Source organism: Prionailurus viverrinus, chromosome B2 (assembly GCF_022837055.1).
Source record: "Prionailurus viverrinus isolate Anna chromosome B2, UM_Priviv_1.0, whole genome shotgun sequence".
NCBI lineage: Eukaryota > Metazoa > Chordata > Mammalia > Carnivora > Felidae > Prionailurus > Prionailurus viverrinus.
The window spans coordinates 71,156,062-71,179,764 of NC_062565.1; the positions used below are offsets into that span (position 1 = coordinate 71,156,062).

General features: G+C 35.0%; 1 protein-coding gene and 1 long non-coding RNA gene across 7 annotated transcripts in view; one reads left to right on the forward strand and one right to left on the reverse strand.

The window, feature by feature from the left end:
- The window catches only part of PHIP (pleckstrin homology domain interacting protein), a 140,623-nt gene that overhangs the window by 31,682 nt on the left and 85,238 nt on the right, over positions 1-23,703 (reverse strand). For all 5 annotated transcript variants that reach the window (XM_047857914.1, XM_047857915.1, XM_047857913.1 and 2 more), the window contains 7 exons: positions 15,130-15,270; positions 12,388-12,464; positions 9,364-9,595; positions 5,737-5,856; positions 3,637-3,744; positions 2,777-2,901; positions 2,567-2,649 (listed from right to left, as the gene is read on the reverse strand). In XM_047857914.1, the coding sequence (XP_047713870.1) occupies positions 2,567-2,649; positions 2,777-2,901; positions 3,637-3,744; positions 5,737-5,856; positions 9,364-9,595; positions 12,388-12,464; positions 15,130-15,270 (886 nt within the window). The remainder of the gene's footprint in view (positions 1-2,566; positions 2,650-2,776; positions 2,902-3,636; positions 3,745-5,736; positions 5,857-9,363; positions 9,596-12,387; positions 12,465-15,129; positions 15,271-23,703) is intronic.
- LOC125165269 (uncharacterized) overlaps positions 16,475-23,703 on the forward strand; it is a 47,492-nt gene continuing 40,263 nt past the window's right edge. The window contains exon 1 of one of the 2 annotated variants that reach the window (XR_007152042.1): positions 16,475-16,696. This is a non-coding gene — a long non-coding RNA (uncharacterized LOC125165269). The remainder of the gene's footprint in view (positions 16,697-23,703) is intronic. The other variant, XR_007152043.1, reaches the window with a different exon arrangement.

Genomic DNA, 23,703 nt, shown 5'->3' on the forward strand with positions numbered 1-23,703 from the left:
AAAAAAAAAAAAAAAAAAACCTAAAAAAAAATTAAAAGAAATTTAATGACAAACGGAAACTGGAGCCAGGAGTAAGTTAATAGAACACAAGTGCATGTTGCTGAATTATATCTAACTTTGAATGGGTATGCATTGGGACCCAAATGCAGATTCAAGCATTCTAACAGCCAATGTTAAGCAGTAAACAGGATCTACTACCAGATCAGATCTCTACTTGCTCTTCAGATGCATATATATTAGTGACACTGAGCTTAGTGAGAAGCTACCATATAATTAATAAACAGCATTCTTGATGTCACCACAACCTTACAGTAAACATGAGTTTCAAAAAGCTATTTTTTATGATCTTACATACACTGATGACATTATGCTAAAGAAGAGGAACTGGATAATGTATGTCTAACCTCAACAAACAATACTACAGAATAACAATGAAATTAAGCAAGGAATAGAGTACACCATTCAGAGTAAACTTTAAACATTTCTGAAGACATAGGTTATCAGCTCATTTCCGGAATATTCCTAAATTCTGACTGTTAATATTTGTTCTGCATTTTATTGGCAGATGCATGTCTTTAAAAAAATAAAATTTAGGAGTGGCCTAGTCAGCTGAGTGTCTGACTCTTGATTTCAGTTCAGGTCATGATCCCAGGGTCATGGGATCAAGCCCTGTGTTGGGCTCCATGCTAAGCATGCAGCCTGCTTAAGATTCTTCTCTCTCACCCTCTGCCCCTCTCCCCTACTCATGCTCTCTAAAACAAAAAAATATATATAAAATAAAATTTATCAGTAACACATTCAAATAGTTTAAACAACCAAGTGTACCAAAGGCTTATAACCAAAACCAAGAAAAACCTCTAATTCTTGCAAAGATTTCTTCTTGAATTTATTTAGACTTCTAAATGAGTATACAGCTATGGCTTCACTCATTAATTTTAGACATTAAGTACTGACCTCTCCATATAATTGTATAAACAATTTATGTGTATTTTATTTAATCTATTTTGTTTCTATCAGCACTATGTTTGCTACAAAGCCAAACATACAATTCCCTTCTTCTACAGTTTTGTATAATAACTGCTTCACTGTCTGTGGTTGGTTTTCTCTGTATTTATAAAGTCTTCCCACATTCTCTAAAGGCTTAAATTATAAAACATTCCTCAACTTAATTTCCAACAAAGTCAAACACATTAGATAATTCATCTGTTCCATTTTTTTTCCTATAGACTGCTCTTAGAGGACAACATCTTCTGAATTATCATTTTATAGATCTTGCTAGACAGATGCTATCCTGAGACTTCTATGGACTATTACTGGGAATTCATTTTGGCTCTTTCTTGTTCTGGATTTTCTGTTTCCTGGTGGAGGGGAGGGGATTCCAGGTCTTTCTCTTCCTTGGTTCATTTCCTTATATGATGGAACATGCCTTTCAAAGTTTCCAGAAAAATGGTGTAATAGAATTTACATGGAATGTAAATTTTTTGATAACTCCCATGTCCCTAATTTTGATAAACTGTATTTCTCTAATTTTTCTTTTTGGAGCACACATATGTAAATTTCTAAGTTTACCATGACCAAACAAGACAAATCACCATGCCAATGCCTTCCAATGGCACTGGAAGAGAGGTGGACTGGCATATCAACTGATGTGGTTTTTCAAACCAAATATGCCATATATGTACCACTCCAAAGAGTGCCCCTATTTGAAAATTAAAAAACAAAAACAAAAGCAAAAAACCCAACTCTAAGGAACTGCACATCCATGTGTACATAAATGAATACATCTTAAATGTCTGGAATCTTTTAAGAATTTTAAAGTTTCTTTGAGTCTTGATTACAATATTAAGTTTAAAGATTATAACAGATTAAACAAATGAAAGGAAAATGTCAGTTTAGCTTTGGCCCCAGTCCAAATTATTAAACATTTTGAACTGGAAGATATCTTCTGCTTCAACTTTGAATTATTATATTTTTAAAAGAAAATTTAAGTCAACACATAAAACAGCTGAAGAAATAGCTATAAACAATCTAATGAGTTACCAAATCTGAGTGAGAAAATGTTTAGAATTTCAGCATGAACTATACTAAAAGGAGAATTGAGCCCTGAACAATACAGGTTTAGACTGTGTGGGTCCACTCATACATGGATTTTTTCCCTGATATATACAGTACTGTATATGCATTTTTTCTTCCTTACTATTTCTTAATAATATTTTTTTCTCTAGCTTACTCTATTTTAAGAATACGGTGTATAATACATATATAAAATATATATTAATTGTCATCAGTAAGGCTTCTGGTCAACAGTAAGCTATTGGTAGTTAACTCTTTGGGGAATTAAAAGTTATACACAGATTTTTGATTATGCAGGGGTCAGTACTCTTAATCCTTGCATTGAAGGGTCCACTGTTAAATACCTGACACCCTATCTTACTTTGCTATCAACGTTCCCACAAATGGCAAGAAGATTTCTCTGATTATATTTTTCTAAATTATTAAAAATAGTAAATAATTTATTAGATTAAAAAAATTACAAACATGTATGGCTTCTAAATAAATTACCCACCTATGTTCCACCGCCTATATTTTGCGTCATCAAACTGTTGTCTCAAGACTAGGAAATCTATAACATCAGGCATATCATGGTATCTAATTACAAATAGAAACAAATTGATTAGGTCACATACCTAAAAATATCTAAAAGTTCAAATTTATATGAATCTTGAAAAACAATCTACAATACTAAGAAACCACTGCCTCTTTCAATAGTCCTTACTTCATGGTAAATGATCCACCAGTCAGTTTACCAGTGTCAGGATCAAGAAAAGCAAGTTTAAGGCAGCAAAGGGTAGGTAATCCTACTTCATACTTTATGCCAACTATTTTCATCAGTTCTTGTTCCTGAAAAAAGATATAAAAAATAAGAAACCATCTTCACAAAATAAACTGATAAAAATAATTAAAACATTTCTTCATTTCTGTCTTGATCTAGGTGGTGATTATCCTGTGCATGTAAAAATTTGTTGACCTGTGTACTGAAGATCTGTGCATGTTATAGTACACAAATTATATCTCAACAGAAAATTTAAAAAGAGAAGGGCGCTTGGGTGGCTCAGTCAGTTGAGCATCTGACTTTGGCTCCGGTCATGATGTCACGGTTTGTGGGTTTGAACCCTACATTAGGCTCACTGTTGTCAGTGCAGGGCCTGCTTCAGATCTGTGCCTCCCCTGCCCCTCCCCCACTCAAGCTCTCTCTCAAAAATAAACATTAAAAAATAAATAAATAAAAAATTTATAAAGGGGAAAACTTTATTGAAATAAAAGTTTTCCAATATAGTTCCAAAGACCTCTACATAATTTTGAACTCTGTCTGATAAATCTAGAAATACACATACGAAGTTTACCTTAGACATTAGTACTAATTTTCTCTATAATTACATTTTGTACCCAATTTATAAACTATAGGAATATATAAATTCAATCTTGTGTCTCTCTGAAAATTAAATACCTTCTACTCTCTAGGACTGCTTCAACTAAAAAAGGTATCTTCATGGAACAGTTTCTTACAGTGAAAAGAGTACCATTCAATACAATTTTCTACATAATCTAGAACTTTTTAAATAATAAACACCATACCCGTAGTTCCATTTTATGCCACGGCTGTTTTTTGGGATTGATACTATAAATCTTATTTTTCCGGGCCATTTCAACATATGCTTCATGTCCTTGCCGGAAATAATAAACCTAAAAAGTAAATAAAGTCACAGTTTTAAAACTTGAATGTTTCCTTTAACCCAAGATGCAAGGTATCAGCTAAAATTGCAGGAGAGAATTTAATGTTCTTTGAACAGAAAGAAATTCTAGTATTTTGTTATTTTTTCCCCTTCTTTTCCTAAAGTTGTCCTAATGTCACTTAATCATAAACAAAGTGTTCTAAATAACATTACTTTGGTTACACATTAAGAGGATAAAATGAGCAGTTTGTTTGTTTCACTGTTTTATTTTTGGATTCAAAGTAAGTTGACCTATGTTGTATAACAAAGTAAATTGTAAGTAGGAGTCACCATCAGTTTATTATTCACTTATTTTGGTAGCAAGTGGTATGTACATATGCAGAAAACTTTAACATGAAAAATGTATTTATATAAATATATTTTATTGTAAAAAAGAGAACAAGGCATATATTTGTTCCAATTTTATGAAGGTCAAATTTGACACTTGACTACCATCTTGTAAACTGGTACTTGACATAGTAGTCTGACACCACCTATTCTTCCCACTACAAAAAAAAACAGAGCTTGTTAAGAAATGCTGCTTAAAATTTTAAAGATGTTACTGAGTTCTTAGTAACATTTTGGGATATCCATTATTCTACATACTTTTGCTCCAGTTGTTTGAAATTTCATATGAAGGAATAGTGCTTGCTGAATAATGAGAACTTACCTGTTTAAGCATCAATGATCAAAAAGACAAGTTTAACATATTGAAAGAAAATTATTTAACAAGGATTTACACACTTTCTAGTAATAGTGAATATAATTTACTGGAAATAATAAATATAATTTAACCAAGCATCTTCTTGATGCTCAAGGATCTGTTAGGACCTATCACCATTACGGGAATGTTCTGTGCACTTCATGTCTTCTTTAGTTTTTTTGGACTGCTCTTGAGTTTTTTTGGACTGCTAAATGAGTTTTTTTGGACTGCTCTTTAGAGTTACTCTTGCATTATATGTTTTCTTTTTTTTAATGTTTATTTGTTTTTGAGAGATAGAGACAGAGCCTGAGTGGGGGAAGGGCAGAGAGAGAGAGAGACAGAATCCGAAGCAGGCTCCAGGCTTCAAGCTGTCAGCACAGAGCCCAGTGCGGGAGTGTGTGGGGGGGAGGGGGGGGCTCCAACTCATATCACGAGATCATGACCTGGGCCGAAGTCAGACGCTCAACCGACTAAGCCACCCAGGCGCCCCTTGTTTTTTCTTTTTTCCTTTCTTTTTTTTTTTTTACTGTCCACTGTCACTTGCCACTTTCTACTGCTCATTAGTGTGGTCTGCTAAAGAAGCTCATATTGAACTTCCTAATTTATTACTGCTAATCTACTGGATACCAGATGACTCTGCTTCTGAACATCTATGCATAAAGTAAGAACACATGAACCCTGGAGTGGCAAATTTTGATCTAAGATCTTACATTTTCATTTCAAATTCATAAGTGCATAGTCCAAAATGATGGCCAATCACATTTTTTAAAAAATGAAATATTCCTTATTCTAAGACAATAAATATTTTAAAAGATCTAATAAATAAATTATAAACATTGTATTTAAATGAAAACTTATGAAATAAAATTAACCAGAAATAAAATGCTGAATTGCATTTTTCCTTTAACATGCTATATATTTAAGCCTTAAGCTAAGAAAAAAAAATATTTTTAGAAAGGAAAAGAAAACTGGCAATAGAATCCTCTTGTTAAAAACAATACGAGTTTTTAAAATGTTAATAAAATTCCCATTCTCTTACAATATTTAGTTTTTGCTATTGCAATATTTAAAGTGGCAAGTGGCCTCAAAAAAGATTGGAGCTTTCCTCCTAATTAGTTTTTCCATACAAAGCTTACAAGCATCCAAAAATGAGATACTTCATGAGACTGCTACAGTTTTCTACAGTTCTGTTTCAAGAGCTATAAAAAAAAAAAAAAAAAAGGCTTAAAGATAAGATTGTTTTTAAAAATTTTAAAGTACCTCATCTCCCATCTGTGGCACAAATGGACATCTTCGGGGAAGAGTATCTGTAATCCATGTTGAAGGTAACCATTCTTCTAATGTCAAACCATTTTCCGTGAGTTCTCCTACAGCCAATCTCTAAAAGTTAGAACATTATAAAGTAATATTATTAGAAAAGCATTCATCTCTCAATCTGCCCTTTGAAATAACTATAAACGTAGTTAAATAAAAGGAGGAAGATATCTTTGAACAAAAATATATATTCAGCTTTTAAAAACCTTATTCTGGGAAGACGGCAGCAATGGCAGTATAGTTATTCAGTCTCTCCAAATCACCACAAAAAAAGAACCAGGTAAACTAAAACCTACAGACAACATTCAGAACAAAAGGAGGTGAACAACTGGTGCATCACTCTGAAAAAGACTACGAAAGCTCCTCAAAAGTTAAAAACAGAACTACCCTATGACCCAGCAATTGCATTACTGGATATTTATCCAAAGGATACAAAAATACTCAGAGGCCCATGCACCCCAATGTTTATAGCAGTATTATCAATAATAGCCAAACTATGGAAAGAGCCCAAGTGTCCACTGACTGATGAACAGATAAAGAAGATGTGGTGTATATATAAAATGGAGTATTAGCCACCAAAAAGAATGAAATCTTGCCATTTGCAACGACATGGATGGAGCGAGAATGTACTATGTTAAGTGAAATACAGAAGGACAAATACCATATGATTTCACTCATGTGGAATTTAAGAAACAAAACAGATGAACATAGGGAAGGGAAGAAAGAAAAGAAAGAGAGGGAAGCAAACCATTAGAGACTGAACTATTGAGAACAAACTGAGGGTTGCTGGAGGGGAGGTGAGTGGGGCATGGGCTCAATGGGTAACAAGTATTAAGGAGGGCATTTGTTGTGATAAGCACCCTGGGTGTTAAAATAAGTGATAAATCACTAAACCACTAAATTCTGCTCCTGAAACCACAACTATATGTTAACTAACTAGAATTTAAATAAAAACTTGAAAAAGAAAAAAAAAATTAGAGCCAGATTTCAGTTTTATACATTGAGGTTTTGAGTTAAAGTATGTGTGAAAAAGGTTTCCTTGGACTTATTAATAAAAAGAAAAAAAAAGGTAGGAAAAGTCTGAAAATTGTTAATTCCAGCCTCAATATGGGCTATTAATTATAGCAGAAAAATATTTCTCCCTGTAAGGAAAATACCTATATTGACTGAAATAGTGAACAACACTTACATGAAACCAGGTTAAGTTGGCTATTAAATAGGAATAATATTTATAACTGTAAGACTTTGGTATGGCACAGCCAAGAATCATTACGATGATACATCTTATTCCTCAATAATTCTTGGGAAACCTAGAATTTTTAAAGTAGGTTTCTATCACTTAGTACTTAAAACCACTTAGGAAATAAAATGCACTGAATATTCCTCAAAATTTCCAGCCTCATCATTTGAATTTTTGTTCATTTTGGAGATACAGGTAATTGAGATCTTTCCTTTGTATTCATGGAAATTCTTCTAGGTCTACCTCACATCTTATTTCTGGAAGCCTTAACCTGAAACTCTAAGAAAAGATGTCCTTATTTGATTCGAGCTATCATCTTTAAAATTAATCTGGTAATTAAACATATTAGACAATGTGATATTCTATTTTTATCTTGGGGGATTAAAGCAACTTGTTAATCACACATTGTTTTCAGATAAGTACTATGTCTTACACTTCTTTTTATCCACTGTATTGCTTTATAAACCGTAAGCCTTCAATAAAAATTTATAAATCTGGTTTCCAGAGTTCCTAACAATATAATGGACATATATCAGATACATCTGAGATGACTTTACTGCATCTCTGGAGAATTCTATTAATAACCATTTTCTTTATCTGCCTTACTGGCTCTTAATTAATTTGAATACAATTAGTCATATGGAAAATGTCTTCATCTGTTCATACTTGCAGTAAATATTACTTAATGAATCTGTAACTTTCCAACTCTATGACCCTATGCGTAAGAAGGGAAATATTATTGTGTTTATTTGGAATAACAAAGAGACTAAAGAATAAGAACAGTTCTATTGTTAGAGCCATTGGTAGACTAATACCAAACCATGTGTACAAAAACCAAATTGAAGGGAACAGTCTATAATATCCTTACCTCATGATATTTAAAATCTGTCCCACATAAATTCAGTGGCACACAGATCCTGTTGTAATACTTCAATAAAAATTGTGAAGTTAAAATATGCCAAACAGCAACAGTGGATCTAAATGTGGCATTGCATGAAAAAGCCCAAGGTGTTAGTTTACACACAATTATCAATCAAAAGGAACCAGGTGAGTCAGGTAAACTGCACTCTTGAGACAAAAAAATTACGTTCTCACAGTGACTTAACACTGTAAACCTCAAAAGTTAATCAAAACTGTCTTGAGATAAGAAAAAAAATGTTTATTAGTCAGATAGAAGGCTAAATCAGTTTTCTTCAACCAGTCTGTGTACCACATAAAATAATGGGTCAGCCTACATTTATCATCACTGACACACAAGAGACACACAAGAGAAAACTGAGCACATATATGTGTGATACTCTCTTTGGTAAATCATCCCCAGACAAAAGCAAAGTAAGTAATAAGAATAGTAGGCTGTGGAATCCAAATTAATAAATAATTATAAAGCTGAAACAAGAGTTCAGATGATACAGATAAAATAAACATTAAAAACAGAAGTATTCTTAAAATTTTCAAAGCTCTCTGGAGATAAAGACAGCCTCCCTAGTATTTAATCCTATAATTAACAACTTATATTTAATTCTAAAAATGAAAGAGGTTAAAAAAAATCTTCCTTGTGTTTATTTAACCAAATATACTTTCTACTTATAGTCTTTTGGGGAATAGAAAACATCTCCCTTGTATTTCATTTACTTTAGAGCAAAAGTTAAACAGCTCTTATTTTTCTTAAAAGAATTCCATTTCCATAAGAGCTGACAGTTCTTATTTCCATAACATTTATCTCTTACGTTCTGATTTGTCTCAAATTACCCAGACTAAAGATGAAGTAATCAAGTCAATACTGCTACTGACCTAAGGATCATCTAATTATGGCTCATCTTCTCTATAAATTAATGAAAGCTTGTTAATAACTGTAGTATCCTATTTTAGATTCATATTTGCCTTGTAGTCAACTATGACAAGTTCTGCCATTATTATTCCAAGTCATGTGTGCTCTATGCTTGCTGGTTATTTTCAGCAATTAACAATCAATAAGGATGGTCAAAAAGCAAAGGAAATTAAAAGACTCATAAAACTGTATGTTTTTAAACTTTTTTTATATACACAAATGAATAAATCCCAAGAGATTACCAAAAAAAAATCTGCTCATAAGATTAAATGCTCAATATTGAGAATATGGTAATTCTATAAGTAAATACTCGCACATGCTAATTTAAAACTTGAGAAAATTAAATACGTTTGGCATACTATATTTTGCTACTGTATACTTCTGAGTTTTTTCCAATACTACTTGCTGGTACGCCTCAACAGCATTTATGTTTATCAGCAGCACTTTTAAAAAGTGTGCTTTGTTTTCATAGAAAACAATTTATATTTAAAAAAACCAAAAAAACCTTTTGTTTTCTTTCTTTGGGTTTCTTTTTCTTTGGTGATATTTGTCCATCTTTTTCTTCATTTACTTTTTTCCTTTCCTTTTTAATCTGTTTTTGCTTGTGTTTTTCAGATTCTTCTTCTTCATCTGAACTGCTTTCTGCTTTCTTGGTTTTATGCTTAGGAATTTTCTTTGGTGGCTGCAGATTAATTCCTGCATCTGCTGTCCAGTCAGAATAATCACTAGAGTAGTCACTAAAAGGCAAAAGGGATTAAAAAATACAAACAGAAGATATACCGTAAGACTATTTTATAAATATAAAGAGATCACAATGACAGAGTAACAAATAAACTAAAAACACTTCCCTTTCAACTCATGTTCTAAACAGTTTCTTAAAATTCTGTCAGCTTAAGTATCTCAAAAACTTTAAGATAAATAAGGCTATAGCTTTAATTGAAACAATGAATTTAAGTGCCTCCTATGATTTTAACAAAAATATTAATTTCTGGGGCACCTGGGTGGCTCTGTCAGAAGAGTGTTCAACTCATGATCTCAGCTCAGGTCATGATCTCAGTTTGTGAGTTTGAGCCCTGTGTTGGCTCCTCACTATAGGTGGGGAGTGTGCTTGCTTGGGATTCTCTCTCTCCCCCTCTCTCAAAATAAATAAATAGACTTAAAAAATTAATTTCTGAAGAGTGCTGCATTCTGGGGCAAAATATTGTGGGGAATACAAAAATAAGGAGCAATTCTAGCAACGGCAGATAGTCTTGGATGCCACAGAGATACCAACATTAAGGAGGAGGAAGCATAGGGATTACTTATTTGAGAGGAGCAGGGAACTCTTCACCATAGGTATTTTGATGGTAGAGCACTGGTGCCTTCATGATAGCTGGATATTAAATGGGGGGTGAGGTGGGGTTTGTCCCAAGTGTTCCAGGCTATTAGGAAGGTTGTGCTTGCAACTTTTACTCAACATCTACATATACCTTAGACATAGCTTATGCTTCAAAGAATGCCATGATTCTGAAAACTACATGCCTTAGTGTTTTATGTATCACTACTAAGCATGTATGCCATTTCTTTTCAGTGTACCTTCAAAAGACTCAAATTTTATTGAACTGATGTTGGTGCAAAATAAAAATGCAGTTATATTATCTTCTGTTCTAATTTTAGTACATGAGAATACTACTTGATTTTTTACAATTTTAAAACTATAAATGCCTTAAAGAAATCTAAGTTACACTATGTTAAAATCAATAGTTTTCCTATATTTAGTGATGATGTATAACCTTACTTCTCTAAAAAGATTAATATGGAAAGGACAGATTTGTCTGGAGTTTTATTCTACTACCACCACTTCTAACCCCTGTCCCCAAAATCCCTAACAGACATCTACCTACATCTCCCTAAGAATAATCATTACACATAAGAATCAAATAATTAAGGTGCATTCTAGTATGATTTCATGACTTCATTTTAATTTGAAAACAATATTAAAGAACTTGGTTTAAAAAATATTTTCAGATTCTATACTGGATGCATGGGAATGCATCTGCAGAGCAAACATCTATCCAAAAATAAGCTGTCCTCAACTTATGAGCATTTATTTATACTAACTCCAGCCCATGGTCACTAAAAATGGCACCTGCCAAATACTCACAGCTGCTACCCTCCAGAGCACTTGGCACTTACAGAAAATCTGATGCCAGCACAGATCGGACTACAAACTGCAGAACCCGTGGTCTTTACAACTGCCCCTAACTGCTGAAGCCACTACTACTTTCTCAATATATGAACTTCTATGCTGTCTCATGGTTTGAGATACTCTATTTTCCATTGCTGAGCCAAAAGAAAGTGAGTTTTTCTTTTATTGCCCTGTTTCAAATATAGACATCTCCCAGACACAACCACGGGTACATGCATATCATCACTAGGAGTCAATGTTGTAGGAATAAGAAAGCCCTTGATTCTAACACTGATATAAGGAATTCTTATAACCTCCACCTCTTCGTTTCCTTGGCAATTTTAAGAGCTACTGCTGACAGGGATAAGTGTAAGGAGCTAAATATAATCAAAAGCTACTTTCTTGGTACTAAGACCTTATAAGGTCAGCAAAGATCAGCCCTATAACAATGTAGATCACCATTATAAGGAAATAAAGGAATCCTCACTTCTCATTGCTGGAAGAAATAATTATCATTCAACAAATTATACTATATGAAAATAGACAATTCTACAAGATCTCATTATTTCAATGCTTAAGTATTTCTCAAAACCAGTAATGAAACTAATTTGTAGTTCACTATTACAAATAATAGGATTCAGAAGATAAAAGATCAACTAAGAGGATAAATTAAAAGCATCATTTTGCACATTTAGTTGCAATGACCAAAATTTTTTTCTGCTAAGATAAACATATCAGAAAGAAAATCTCCTAACTTTTGGACTACAAAAAGACCGCCAAAGAAGAACCAACTTTATTTATTTTTAAAAAAAAATTTTTTTTTTTCAACGTTTATTTATTTATGGGACAGAGAGAGACAGAGCATGAACGGGGGAGGGGCAGAGAGAGAGGGAGACACAGAATCGGAAACAGGCTCCAGGCTCTGAGCCATCAGCCCAGAGCCTGACGCGGGGCTCGAACTCCGGGACCACGAGATCGTGACCTGGCTGAAGTCGGACGCTTAACCGACTGCACCACCCAGGCGCCCCTTTTATTTTATTTTATTTTTTTATTTTTTTTAAGTTAATTTATTTATTTGTGGGGGGGGGGGCGCAGAGAGAGAGGGAGAGAAAGGATCCTACACAGGCTCCATACTCAGCCTGAAGCCTGACACTGACACGGGTAAGGCTCGATCTTACAACAGTGAGGTCATGACCTGAGTTAATATCAAGAGTTGGACAATTAACCAACCAAGCCACCCACGTGCCGCCAAAAATAACTTTAAACCCAAAGAAAATTTGAAATGTGTTGCTGATAAAAACGAACCTTCAGGTTTGTAAAGATTTTATATTACACGTGTAGAAAAAAAAATCGATGAATTACCTAGAACTGCCATCACTGTGCCATGCTCTCTCATCCTCTTCAGACGTTCCACCACTGACAGCAACAACTTCCCCTTCCTAAGAAATATTTAATATATATTTTATTGTGTAATTTTACATTAACATTCTATGATTATACAAAGTATCAGTCGCTCAATTCTACTCCTGATATTATTACACTATATGTTAACTAACGATTTTTTAAAAATGCAGGCTAAAATGGGGGAGGTAGCTCGAAGGAAATATACCTAACAAATATTTGCTTTACGTATCCCTGGCTAAATGGTTATGCATATGTGATTATACAGATACAGACATAATGGGAAGTAGCATATTTTAAAGCAACTTAAATGTCAAAAGCTTTTTTTAATCTCATTTGTTCTATGTTCTTATTACATAACAATTAAAAAAAAATATCAGTGATATTTAATAGTACCAATCATATAGTATATTTACAACCATTAAAATCTGATTTTAATTAGCTATAAAACACAGGTCTTATATTTTTATCCAACAAAATTATTAAACATAGCCAACAAAATAATACCTATTAATAATGGATTCAGAGCAATCTCTCAGGTGATTAACATTTTGTTTGTTATTGTTTTTTAAGCCTCAATATATCTTTGAGATTGGATGTTAAATTCTATAGATAACAATGGGAATCAATTTTACTTTTTGGCCCATTTTAAAAACTTAAGGTTTTTCTACAGATGTTATGAGAAGCTTAAATTAGGAATTTATATCTTATTGTTACACTCTGATATTATTCTATACAAATAGTAGAGGATTAAAAAATACCCAAACACTGTTTCTCTTCAGTAAATATACTCTGCTCAACGTAGGATATTCCAGAGAAGCCATTTTCTTTATAAAAATTGTTTTTCAGGGTCACAAAATCATACACAATTTCTCCCTTGCTCAAATAAAACTTTATGCTTCAGTAAAAATAACAGCTCACGTTAATTAAGCTTTTATTAGTATTTCAGAAATTATTCAAAGCATGTTGTATACATTATCCCATTTGACCTAGACAAAACATTGCTGGTGATAGGGAGCAGTTATTTAAAGAAATTAAAGTTTAAAAAGGTTAAGCAATTTACCCTAGGCAGCATAATTAATAAGCAACTAAGCTACTCCAAAGCTTAGACTCCTCTCCACAAGAATGGTTCAGTATTATCACTTGCTGGGCATATTCACAGAATTTTCCAAGATGATAATGGGATGTATTCCTTTACTAATTCAATAAAATAGCCTATTTGGGGAAGAATTTTTTCTTTTTGATGTCTTAATAATGAATAATATGTATTATACAACTATTCCACAATGTTTTGAGAACTAAGCAAATATGAAAAGATCAAATCCAACAGTAAATTTAATCTCTGCTCAACATAAATGAAAAAAAAACCAAATGATCCGATTATTCCCATCATTACTATACATATTACTTCTTTAAAGGGAGAGAAAAGAAATGTACTTCTATATTCTTAGTAGAAAATTAAGTACTATAGAGAAGTACAAAATATTTGAACTAAAAAAAAACCAGGATTCTTTCCGTTAATATATTGTACCATACACAATATTCTGTTCTCAATGTATTCCTCTAGAAATTTATTCAGTTGCTCTGAATGAATGTTAAAGTATAAGCAAATTAGTTTTGAAGACAAATGAAGGATTAGTTAATTTTTTCCTATGTAACAGATATATGTGAAAATATGTTTCTAATAAGCTGAATCATATTTAGAATATTTTATAGAAACATATTACTAAAAGAATCATACTAAATCTTTCAAAAATAAGGAAATATTTTATAAAGGCAAATAACTAGCTCACATACATTTTATGTGTATATCTAAACTGTCATGTGTCAAAATTATGTTATTAGTATATTTGGTCATTTTACTAGACTGGACATTATCATTTCGACCTGGCCATACTAGGACCTGAAGCCAATGGAGATTAACTTCTCAACTGTGGTTAGCATACTCTCACAGTTTGAGTTTTACTGCCATGTCTACAAAGTAGAATATACTCAGAGAATTCCCGTATATGTCTAACATTGCTTCATAAACATATAGTAGTCAATAGGATCATAGAGTCTTTGACCTAACTGGGGGAGGGATGATTGGGAAGGTGGAGAGGGTAAGGGAAATGTTGTAAATACTTAAGATTAATTTATGATCGTAAATTGGTTGCCTTTGTTGAAAGAATATATAATTTAGTAGGGACAATGATATTTATAGAAATAATTATACATAAGGAAAATTTAAAAGATTAAATTAAGAAAGTCATACACTAGTACAGAGCTAAAAAGCTAACCAAAATGGCCAAATGTCTCTTAATTACTTATTATAATTACAGACTAGAGCTACATGGTATTAGTTTAAAAGGTTGGCTTTAGTGTAAAGAAAGGAACTTGGGTTTAACTCCCGCTCTACCATTTAATAATTAGGTACATAGGTAATCTAAACATTTCTGAACTTCAGACACCTCATACATAAAATAGGAATAATTCATTCATATGCATTTGTTTTGTGGATTTGGTATTATGAATATGTGTGCCATGCTTGGAACATATATAATAAGTCTTCAGTAAATGGAAGCTATCATTATCATTGTAAGACCTAGAAAACATCATCTTTGAGCTACATCTATAATACATCAATGAATACAAAGAATGAAAGTCATATTAAAAAAAACAAGTAAAACTGATAACAAATTTATGAATGTGCTGAGATCTTACATCTGAAGAACTAGTGCCATTTTCTATCTCTTCTGAAGGTCTAGGAGTCTCTTCCAATGCAGATCTTGTACGATAATTGTGTTGATTTGTCTGCTGCCGTTTGGATTCTCCAAGATCCAGGAAATGCTCATGAGCATGATTCTGGAAAAAAGTAAATTAAATTTTATTTATTTAAAATGTGATCAAAGAGCATGCTTTTTCCTGTAGAAGTTATATATTTTTTAATTATTAAAAAATACATTCATATTTAAGATAATCACCTAAGTGGAGTATAGTTCCAGTTCAAGTATTTTAATAGTAAATCATTAATATTAAATATTTAGGTTAAATCACAGGTTTGTGAAATGCTAAAATTCACTTACTGATAAATTAGCTTAGAAAAAGTTTTTTTCTGATTAAGTGATACAGACTAAACGATTCATAATGGCAGACTAACAATTCTCCTATACCCACATTAAACCTATAGAACAGATATAAGAAAGAGGACGATGGGCTGTGAGACATATGTCATTAGGCAGGGGCAAACTGGAAACCAAAACGGTGATCACAAAACTACCCTACCACTGTGAGGCTAGGACACCAGGTGGCTGGCTATCTCTCTTTTGCTGCAGACTGAACGCAGCAGATGAGAACACAACTAACAATGATCAAAAACTGAGAAAACCCAACATGGTGACAAACCCAACAAACCTAAGAATTCACACCTGAAAAACAAAAAAAAAAGACTACTTATGAATATAAAAAAGAAAATAAAGATTACTTTTAAAAACAGACTGCCATGAGATTTATGCATACAATATATCATAAATGAATACATATCATACAATAAGAAAATCTTTAAAGCGACAGAAAATAACTTTGAGACTGTAACCAATTCCCCACCGCCCTCCAGCCCCGGCTTTTTTCCCCCTTCTCATTAAACTTTGTTTTAATGGGTCACAAAATTCTGTGACAGATTTCTGGCCAAGTTGTTTCCATTAAAAGTACTGATTTAAAAGCTAAATTACCTTAAAATTGCCACCCCCTGCCCCAACACACACCAAATGATCCACAAAAGGTTCTTCAAGAGTTTACAATGCATTACTATCGTTAAACAGTTTCTTAAACTTAAAATGGCCATCGGAGGCAAACAGCTCTGAGATTACTCTTCCACTACTAATTAAGACAAGGTGGGCAGTATTAGGAATAATATTCATTTAACTTCCTGGGTGGACTTGGTGACCTTGCCAACTCCAGCAGCCTTCTTGTCCACTGCTTTGATTATACCCACAGCAACTGTCTTATGTCACAAAGAACCAAATGACCCGAGAAGGACAGTCAGAGAAGCTCTCAACACACACAGGCCTGCCAGGAACTATATCAACTATGGCAGCATCAACAGATTTCAAGAATTCAGAGTCCGCTTTCAGTTTCCTCCCAGAAGACCAATCAATCTTCTCCTTTGGCTCAGCAAACTTGTAAGCAATGTGAACTGTGTAACAATTCAGCACAGGTGTACAGCCAGCACTAATTTGGCCTGGATGACTAAAGATAATAATCTGCATTGCAAAGCCAGCTGCTTGCACTGGTGGGTTATTTTTGCTATCAGCAGCCATAGTGCCATGGCAAGCATCTTTTATAAATATGGTCTTGACACTAAAGCCCACATGAGCACCAGAGAGAGCTTCATGGTGCACACATTTCAACAAACTTTACTACAACTGTAGTGATTCAAGCAAAGATGACCACCATGCCAGGTTTGAGGACACCAGTCTGCACTGGGCCTACGGGGACAGCACTAATACTACCCAATTTTGTAGGCAACAGGGAAGGGCGGGCACAAATGTCTGTAAGTTGGATGAGTTGGTGGTAGAATGTCAAAACTGTCCAGAACTACAAGCAGCATGGTTCCGTTGGCACTGTCATCTTTACAGGTGATTTTCCATCTCTTGAACCAATGTACGTCAGCACTTGGTTCTAATATGTACCAGTCCAACTGAAAACTGGCACAAATGCTATGGTGTAGAGGTTACAGTCAATTTCCTTTTTGAGAGAGAGGAGGGAGAGCATGAGAGAGTGAGTGGGGGAGGGGGAGAAAGAGAAGAATCCAAAGTGGGCCTAGACTACGAGCTGTCAGCACAGATCCTGACGTAGGGCTTGAACTCACGAACAGTGAGACTATGACCTGAGCCGAAGTTGGACACTTAACTAACTGAGCCACCCCAGGTGCCTGAGCCAATTTTCTTAATGTAGGTGCTGGTTCCTTAACAATTTCTTCGTATCTCTTCTATGAGGTGCTCACAAGAATTCATGCTATTAACACAAAATAAGAAGTTATGTAACATTAATCGAGTTTGTGTTCATTTTCAGGTGATTCTCGGTCAGGAAACTTTCAGAATGTTGCTTTACATGTTTTCAAATCTATCACGTGCTTAGTTGAGGTTTTAAAATTTTTAATTCTATATCATTTACCCCTTGTTTCTACTGTTTGGCATGGCACACCAGCCAGGTTAATTTCAAGAAAATGCTGGTTTATTATTTTTCAACTCTTTCCTCCCTCTATTGTCTCTTCTTCAGAGACTCATTAATACTTTGCAGGCTCTCTTTACATATACCTACATACATATGACATAACTATGTATGTTTGCTTTTTATACTTCCCTCATTCTTCCCATTATTTCATTCCCTGTTGATACACTCTGGGGGAGTTCTTCAACTTGACTTTCCAGCTTACTAACTAATTTTTCAGTGTCTTACATTCTTCTAGTCAGGTCATCCACTGAGTTCTTGGTTTCAATAATGATGTGTTTCATCCCAATGTATCTAATGGGATCCTCTCCAAAACTGCTTAAGGTTACATGTTCCCAATATCCTTGCCTAGCTCTCTGAGAATATGCTATTTCAACTATCTGTTCTGTGCATCCAATTAGTTTCCCTATGTAAGTCATGTAAGTCCATCTGTAGTGTGGTTTTTTTTTTAACCTATCATGCTTTGGCTTCACAAGCATGTTGGGGCGCTAATATTGCACTGAGGAGGAGGAGGAGAGAAAAAAGCAAAAATCTAGGTCTTGTATTGTACTCCTAAAAAAGATTATTGAGGTGTATGGGTGAAGGAGATGTGCACTTCAAGACTCATCATACTGCGAGTTCTGCCCCTAGGAGGGGCTGTGGTCCCAGTGGTGGGCTGGGGACAGACATCGGGTCTGACTGTGGCCCTGCCCACCAACACAAGTTTCTCTGGACAGCACAGGGGAAGTACCCTGCAGTTTGCAGCTACTGCAGGGACTACCCAAAATGACGAAACGGAAGAATTCTCCTCAAAAGAAACTCTAGGAAGTAGCGACAGCTAACGAATTGATCAAAACCGATTTAAGCAATATAACGGAACAAGAATTTAGAATAATAGTCATAAAATTAATCGCTGGGCTTGAAAAAAGCATAGAGGACAGCAGAGAGTCTATTGATACACAGATCAAGGGACTAAAAAATAGTCATGAGGAATTAAAAAATGCTATCAATGAGGTGCATAATAAAACGGAGGCAGCCATAGCACAGATTCAAGAGGCAGAGGAGAGAATGGGTGAATTAGAAGACAAAATTATGGAAAAAGAGGAAGCTGAGAAAAAGAGAGATTAAAAAAATCCAGGAATATGAGTGGTGAGTTAGAGAACTAAGTAATGCAATCAAATGGAACAATATCCCTATCATCGGAATTCCAGAAGAAGAAGAGAGAGAAAGGGGCTGAAGGTGTACTTGAACAAATCATAGCTGAGAACTTCCTTGATCTGGGGAAGGAAACCGGCATTGAAATCTAAGAGGCACAGAGGAACTCCCTTCAGACGTAACTTGAATCGATCTTCTGCACAACATACCATAGTGAAACTGGCAAAATACAAGGATAAAGAGAGAATTCCGAAAGCAGCTAGGGATAAACAGGCCTTAAAATACAAAGGTAGACACATACGGGTAGTAGCAGACTTATCCACTGAAACTCGGCAGGCCAGAAAGGAATGGCAGGAAATCTTCAACGTGATGAACAGAAAAAATAGGCAGCCAAGAATACTTTATCCAGGGATGCCTGGGTGGCTCCGTCGGTTAAGCGTCTGACTGCAGCTCAGGTCATGATCTCACAGCTTGTGAGTTCGAGCTCCGCATTGGGCTCTGTGCTGACAGCTCAGAGCCTAGAGCCTGCTCAGGATTCTGTGTCTCCCTCTCTCTCTGCCCCTCCCCCACTTGCGTGCTCACTTGCTTGCTCCTTCAAAAATAAACAAACATTTAAAATAACTAAAAAAAAAAAAAGAATCCTTTATCCAGCCAGTCTGTCATTCAGAATAGAAGGAGAGATAAAGGTTTTCCCAAACAAAAACTAGAGGAATTCATCACCACCAAACCAGCCCTACAAGAGATCCTAAGGGGGATTCTGTGAGTGAAATGTTGCAAGGACCACAAAGTACAAGAGACATCACTACAAACATGAAACCTACATACATCACAATGACTCTAAACCCGTATCTTTCAATAACAACACTGAATGTAAATGGACTAAATGCTCCAACCAAAAGACACAGGGTATCAGAATGGATAAAAAAACAAGACCCATCTATTTGCTGTCTACAAGAGACTCACTTTAGACCTGAGGACACCTTCAGATTGAGAGTGAGGGGTAGGAGAACTATTTATCATGCCACTGGAAGTCAAAAGAAATCTGGAGTAGCCATACTTATATCAGACAAACTAGACTTTAAATTAAAGGCTGTAACAAGAGATGAAGAAGGGCATTATATAAAATTACAGGGTCTATCCATCAGGAAGAGCTAACAATTATAAATGTCTATGCGCCAAGTACAGGAGCCCCCAAATATATAAAACAATCAGAAACATAAGCAACCTTATTGATAAGAATGTGGTAATTGCAGGGGACTTTAATACCGCACTTGCAACAATGGATAGATCATCTAGACACAGGATCAATAAAGAAACAAGGGCCCAAACAAACAGATGGACTTGACAGATATATTTAGAACTCTGCATCCCAAAGCAACAGAATATACTTTCTTTTCGAGTGCACATGGAACATTCTCCAAGACAGATCACACACTGGGTCACAAAACGGCCCTTCATAAGTATACAAGAATTGAGATCATACCATGCACACTTTCAGACCACAATGCTATGAAACTTGAAATCAACCACAGGAAAAAGTCTGGAAAACCCCCAAAGGCATGGAGGTTAAAGAACACCCTTCAAAAGAATGAATGGGTCAACCAGGCAATTAGAGAAGAAATTAAAAAATATATGTAAACAAATGAAAATGAAAATACAACAATCCAAATGCTCTGGGATGCAGCAAAGGCAGTCCTGAGAGGAAAATACATTGCAATCCAGGCCTATCTCAAAAAACAAGAAAAATCCCCAATACAAAATCTAACAGCACACCTAAAGGAAATAGAAGCAGAACAGCAAAGACACCCCAAACCCAGCAGAAAGACAGAAATAATAAAGATCAGAGCAGAAATAAACAATATAGAATCTAAAAAAAATGTAGAGCAGATCAATGAAACTAAGAGTTGTTTTTTTGAAAAAGTAAACAAAATTGATAAACCTCTAGGCAGGCTTCTCAAAAAGAAAAGGGAGAAGACCCAAAGAGATAAAACCATGAATGAAAATGGAATAATTACAATCACTCAAAAATACAAGCAATTATCAGGGAAAACTATGAAAAATTATATGCCAACAAACTGGACACTGTGGAAGTAATGGACAAATTCCTAAGCACCCACACACTTCCAAAACTCAAACAGGAAGAAATAGAAAACTTGAATAGACCCATATACAGCAAAGAAATTGAATCAGTATCAAAAATCTCCCAACAAGTAAGAGTCCAGGACCAGATGGCTTCCCTGGGGAATTCTACCAGACATTTAAAGCAGAGATAATACCTATCTTTCTGAAGGTGTTCCAAAAATTAGAAAGGGAAGGAAAACTTCCAGACTCACTCTATGAAGCCAGCATTACTTTGATTCCCAAACCACAGACCCAGGAAAAAAGGAAACTATAGGCCAATATCCCTGATGAATATGGATGCAAAAATTCTCAATAAGATACTAGCAAATCGAATTTAAGAGCATATAAAAAGAATTATTCACCATGATCAAGTGGGATTCATTCTGGGCTGCAAGGCTGGTTCGATATTCGCAAATCTATCAATGTGATACATCACATTAATAAAAGAAAAGATAAGAACCATATAATCCTGTCAACCAATGCAGAAAAAGCATTTGACAAAATTCAGCATCCTTTCTTAATAAAAACCCTCAAGAAAGTCGGGATAGAAGGAACATACTTAAACATCATAAAAGCCATTTATGAAAAGCCCACAGCTAATATCCTCCTCGATGGGGAAAAACTGAGAGCTTTCCCCGAGATGAGGAACACGACAGGGATATCCACTCTCACCACTGTTGTTTAACATAGTGTTGGAAATGCTAGCATCAGCAATCAGACAACAAAAAGAAATCAAAGGCATCAAAATTGGGAAAGATGAAGTCAAGCTTTCACTTTTTGCAGATGACATGATATTATACATGGAAAACCCAATAGACTCCACCAAAAGTCTGCTAGAACTGATACATGAATTGAGCAAAGTTGCAGGATACAAAATTAACGTACAGAAATCGGTTGCATTCTTATACACCAATAATGAAGCAACAGAAAGACAAATAAAGAAACTGATCCCATTCACAATTGCACCAAGAAGCATAAGATACCTAGGAATAAACCCAATCAAAGATGTAAAAGATCTGTATGCTGAAAACTATAGAAAGCGTAGGATGGAAATTGAAGAAGATATAAAGAAATGGAAAAACATTCCATGCTCATGGATTGGAAGAATAAATATTGTTAAAAAGTTAATACTACCCAAAGCTGTCTACACATTCAATGAAATCCCAATCAAAATTGCATCAGCATTCTTCTCAAAGCTAGAACAAGCAATCCTAAAGTTTGTATGGAAATACAAAAGGCCCTAAATAGCCAAAGTAATATTGAAGAAGACCAAAGTGGGAGGCAACACAATCCCAGACTTTAGCCTCTGCTACAAAGCTGTCATCATCAAGACAGTGTGGTATTGGCACAAAAACAGACACATAGACCAATGGAATAGAACAGAGACTCCAGAATTGGACCCACAAAAGTATGGCCAACTAATCTTTGACAAAGCAGGAAAGAATATCCAGTGGAAAAAAGACAGTCTCTTTAACAAATGGTGCTGGGAGAACTGGACAGAACATGCAGAAGAATGAAACTAGACCACTTTCTTACACCATTCACAAAAATAAACTCAAAATGGATAAAGGACCTGAATGTGAGACAGGAAACCATCAAAACCCCAGAGGAGAAGGCAGGAAAAAACCTCTCTGACCTCTCCCGCAAAAATTTCTTACTTGACACATCTCCAAAGGGAAGGGAATTAAAAGCAAAAATGAACTATTGGGACCTCATCAAGATAAAAAGCTTCTGCACTGCAAGGAAACATTCAACAAAGTAAAAGGCAACCGACAGAATGGGAGAATATATTTGCAAATGACATATCGGTCAATGGCGAGTATCCAAAATCTATAAAGAACTCACCAAACTCCACACCCAAAAAACAAATAATCCAGTGAAGAAATGGCCAGAACACGAACAGACACTTCTCTAGAAGACATCCAGATGGCCAACAGGCACATGAAAAGATGCTCATAGATCACTCCTCATCAGGGAAATACAAACCAAAACCACACTGAGGTATCACTTCATGCCAGTCAGAGTGGCTAAAATGAACATATCAGGAGACTTTAGATGCTGGAGAGGATGTGGAGAAACGGGAACCCTCTTGCACTGTTGGTGGGAATGCAAACTGGTGCAGCCGCTCTGGAAAACAGTGTGGAGGTTCCTCAAGAAAGTAAAAATAGATCTACCCTATGACCCAGCAATAGCACTGCTAGGAATTTGCCCAAGGGATACAGGAGTGCTGATGCATAGGGGCACTTGTACCCCAATGTTTATAGCAGCACTTTCCACAATAGCCAAATTATGGAAAGAGCCTAAATGTCCATCAACTGATGAATGGATAAAAAAGTTGTGGTTTATATATACAATGGAATAATACTACTTGGCAATAAGAAAGAATGAAATCTGGCCATTTGCAGGAACAGGGATGGAACTGGAGTGTGTTATGCTAAGTGAAATAAGTCATACAGAGAAAGACACCATATGTTTTTACTCTTATGCGGATCCTGAGAAACTTAACAGAAGACCATGGTGGAGGGGAAGGAAAAAAAAAAGTTAGAGAGGGCGAGAGCCAAACTGTAAGAGACTCTTAAAAACTGAGAATAAACTGAGGGTTGATGTGGTGTGGGAGGGAGGGGAGGGTGGGTGATGGGCATTGGGGAGGGATGAGTACTGGGTGTTGTATGGAAACCAATTTGACAATAAATTTCATACAAAAAAAAAAAAAGAAAAATGAATAAACAAACATTAATAAAAATAAAGCAAATGTAAAGACTTAAAAAAAAAAAGACTCATCATAACTGCAATCTGAGTTCAACCATTCCC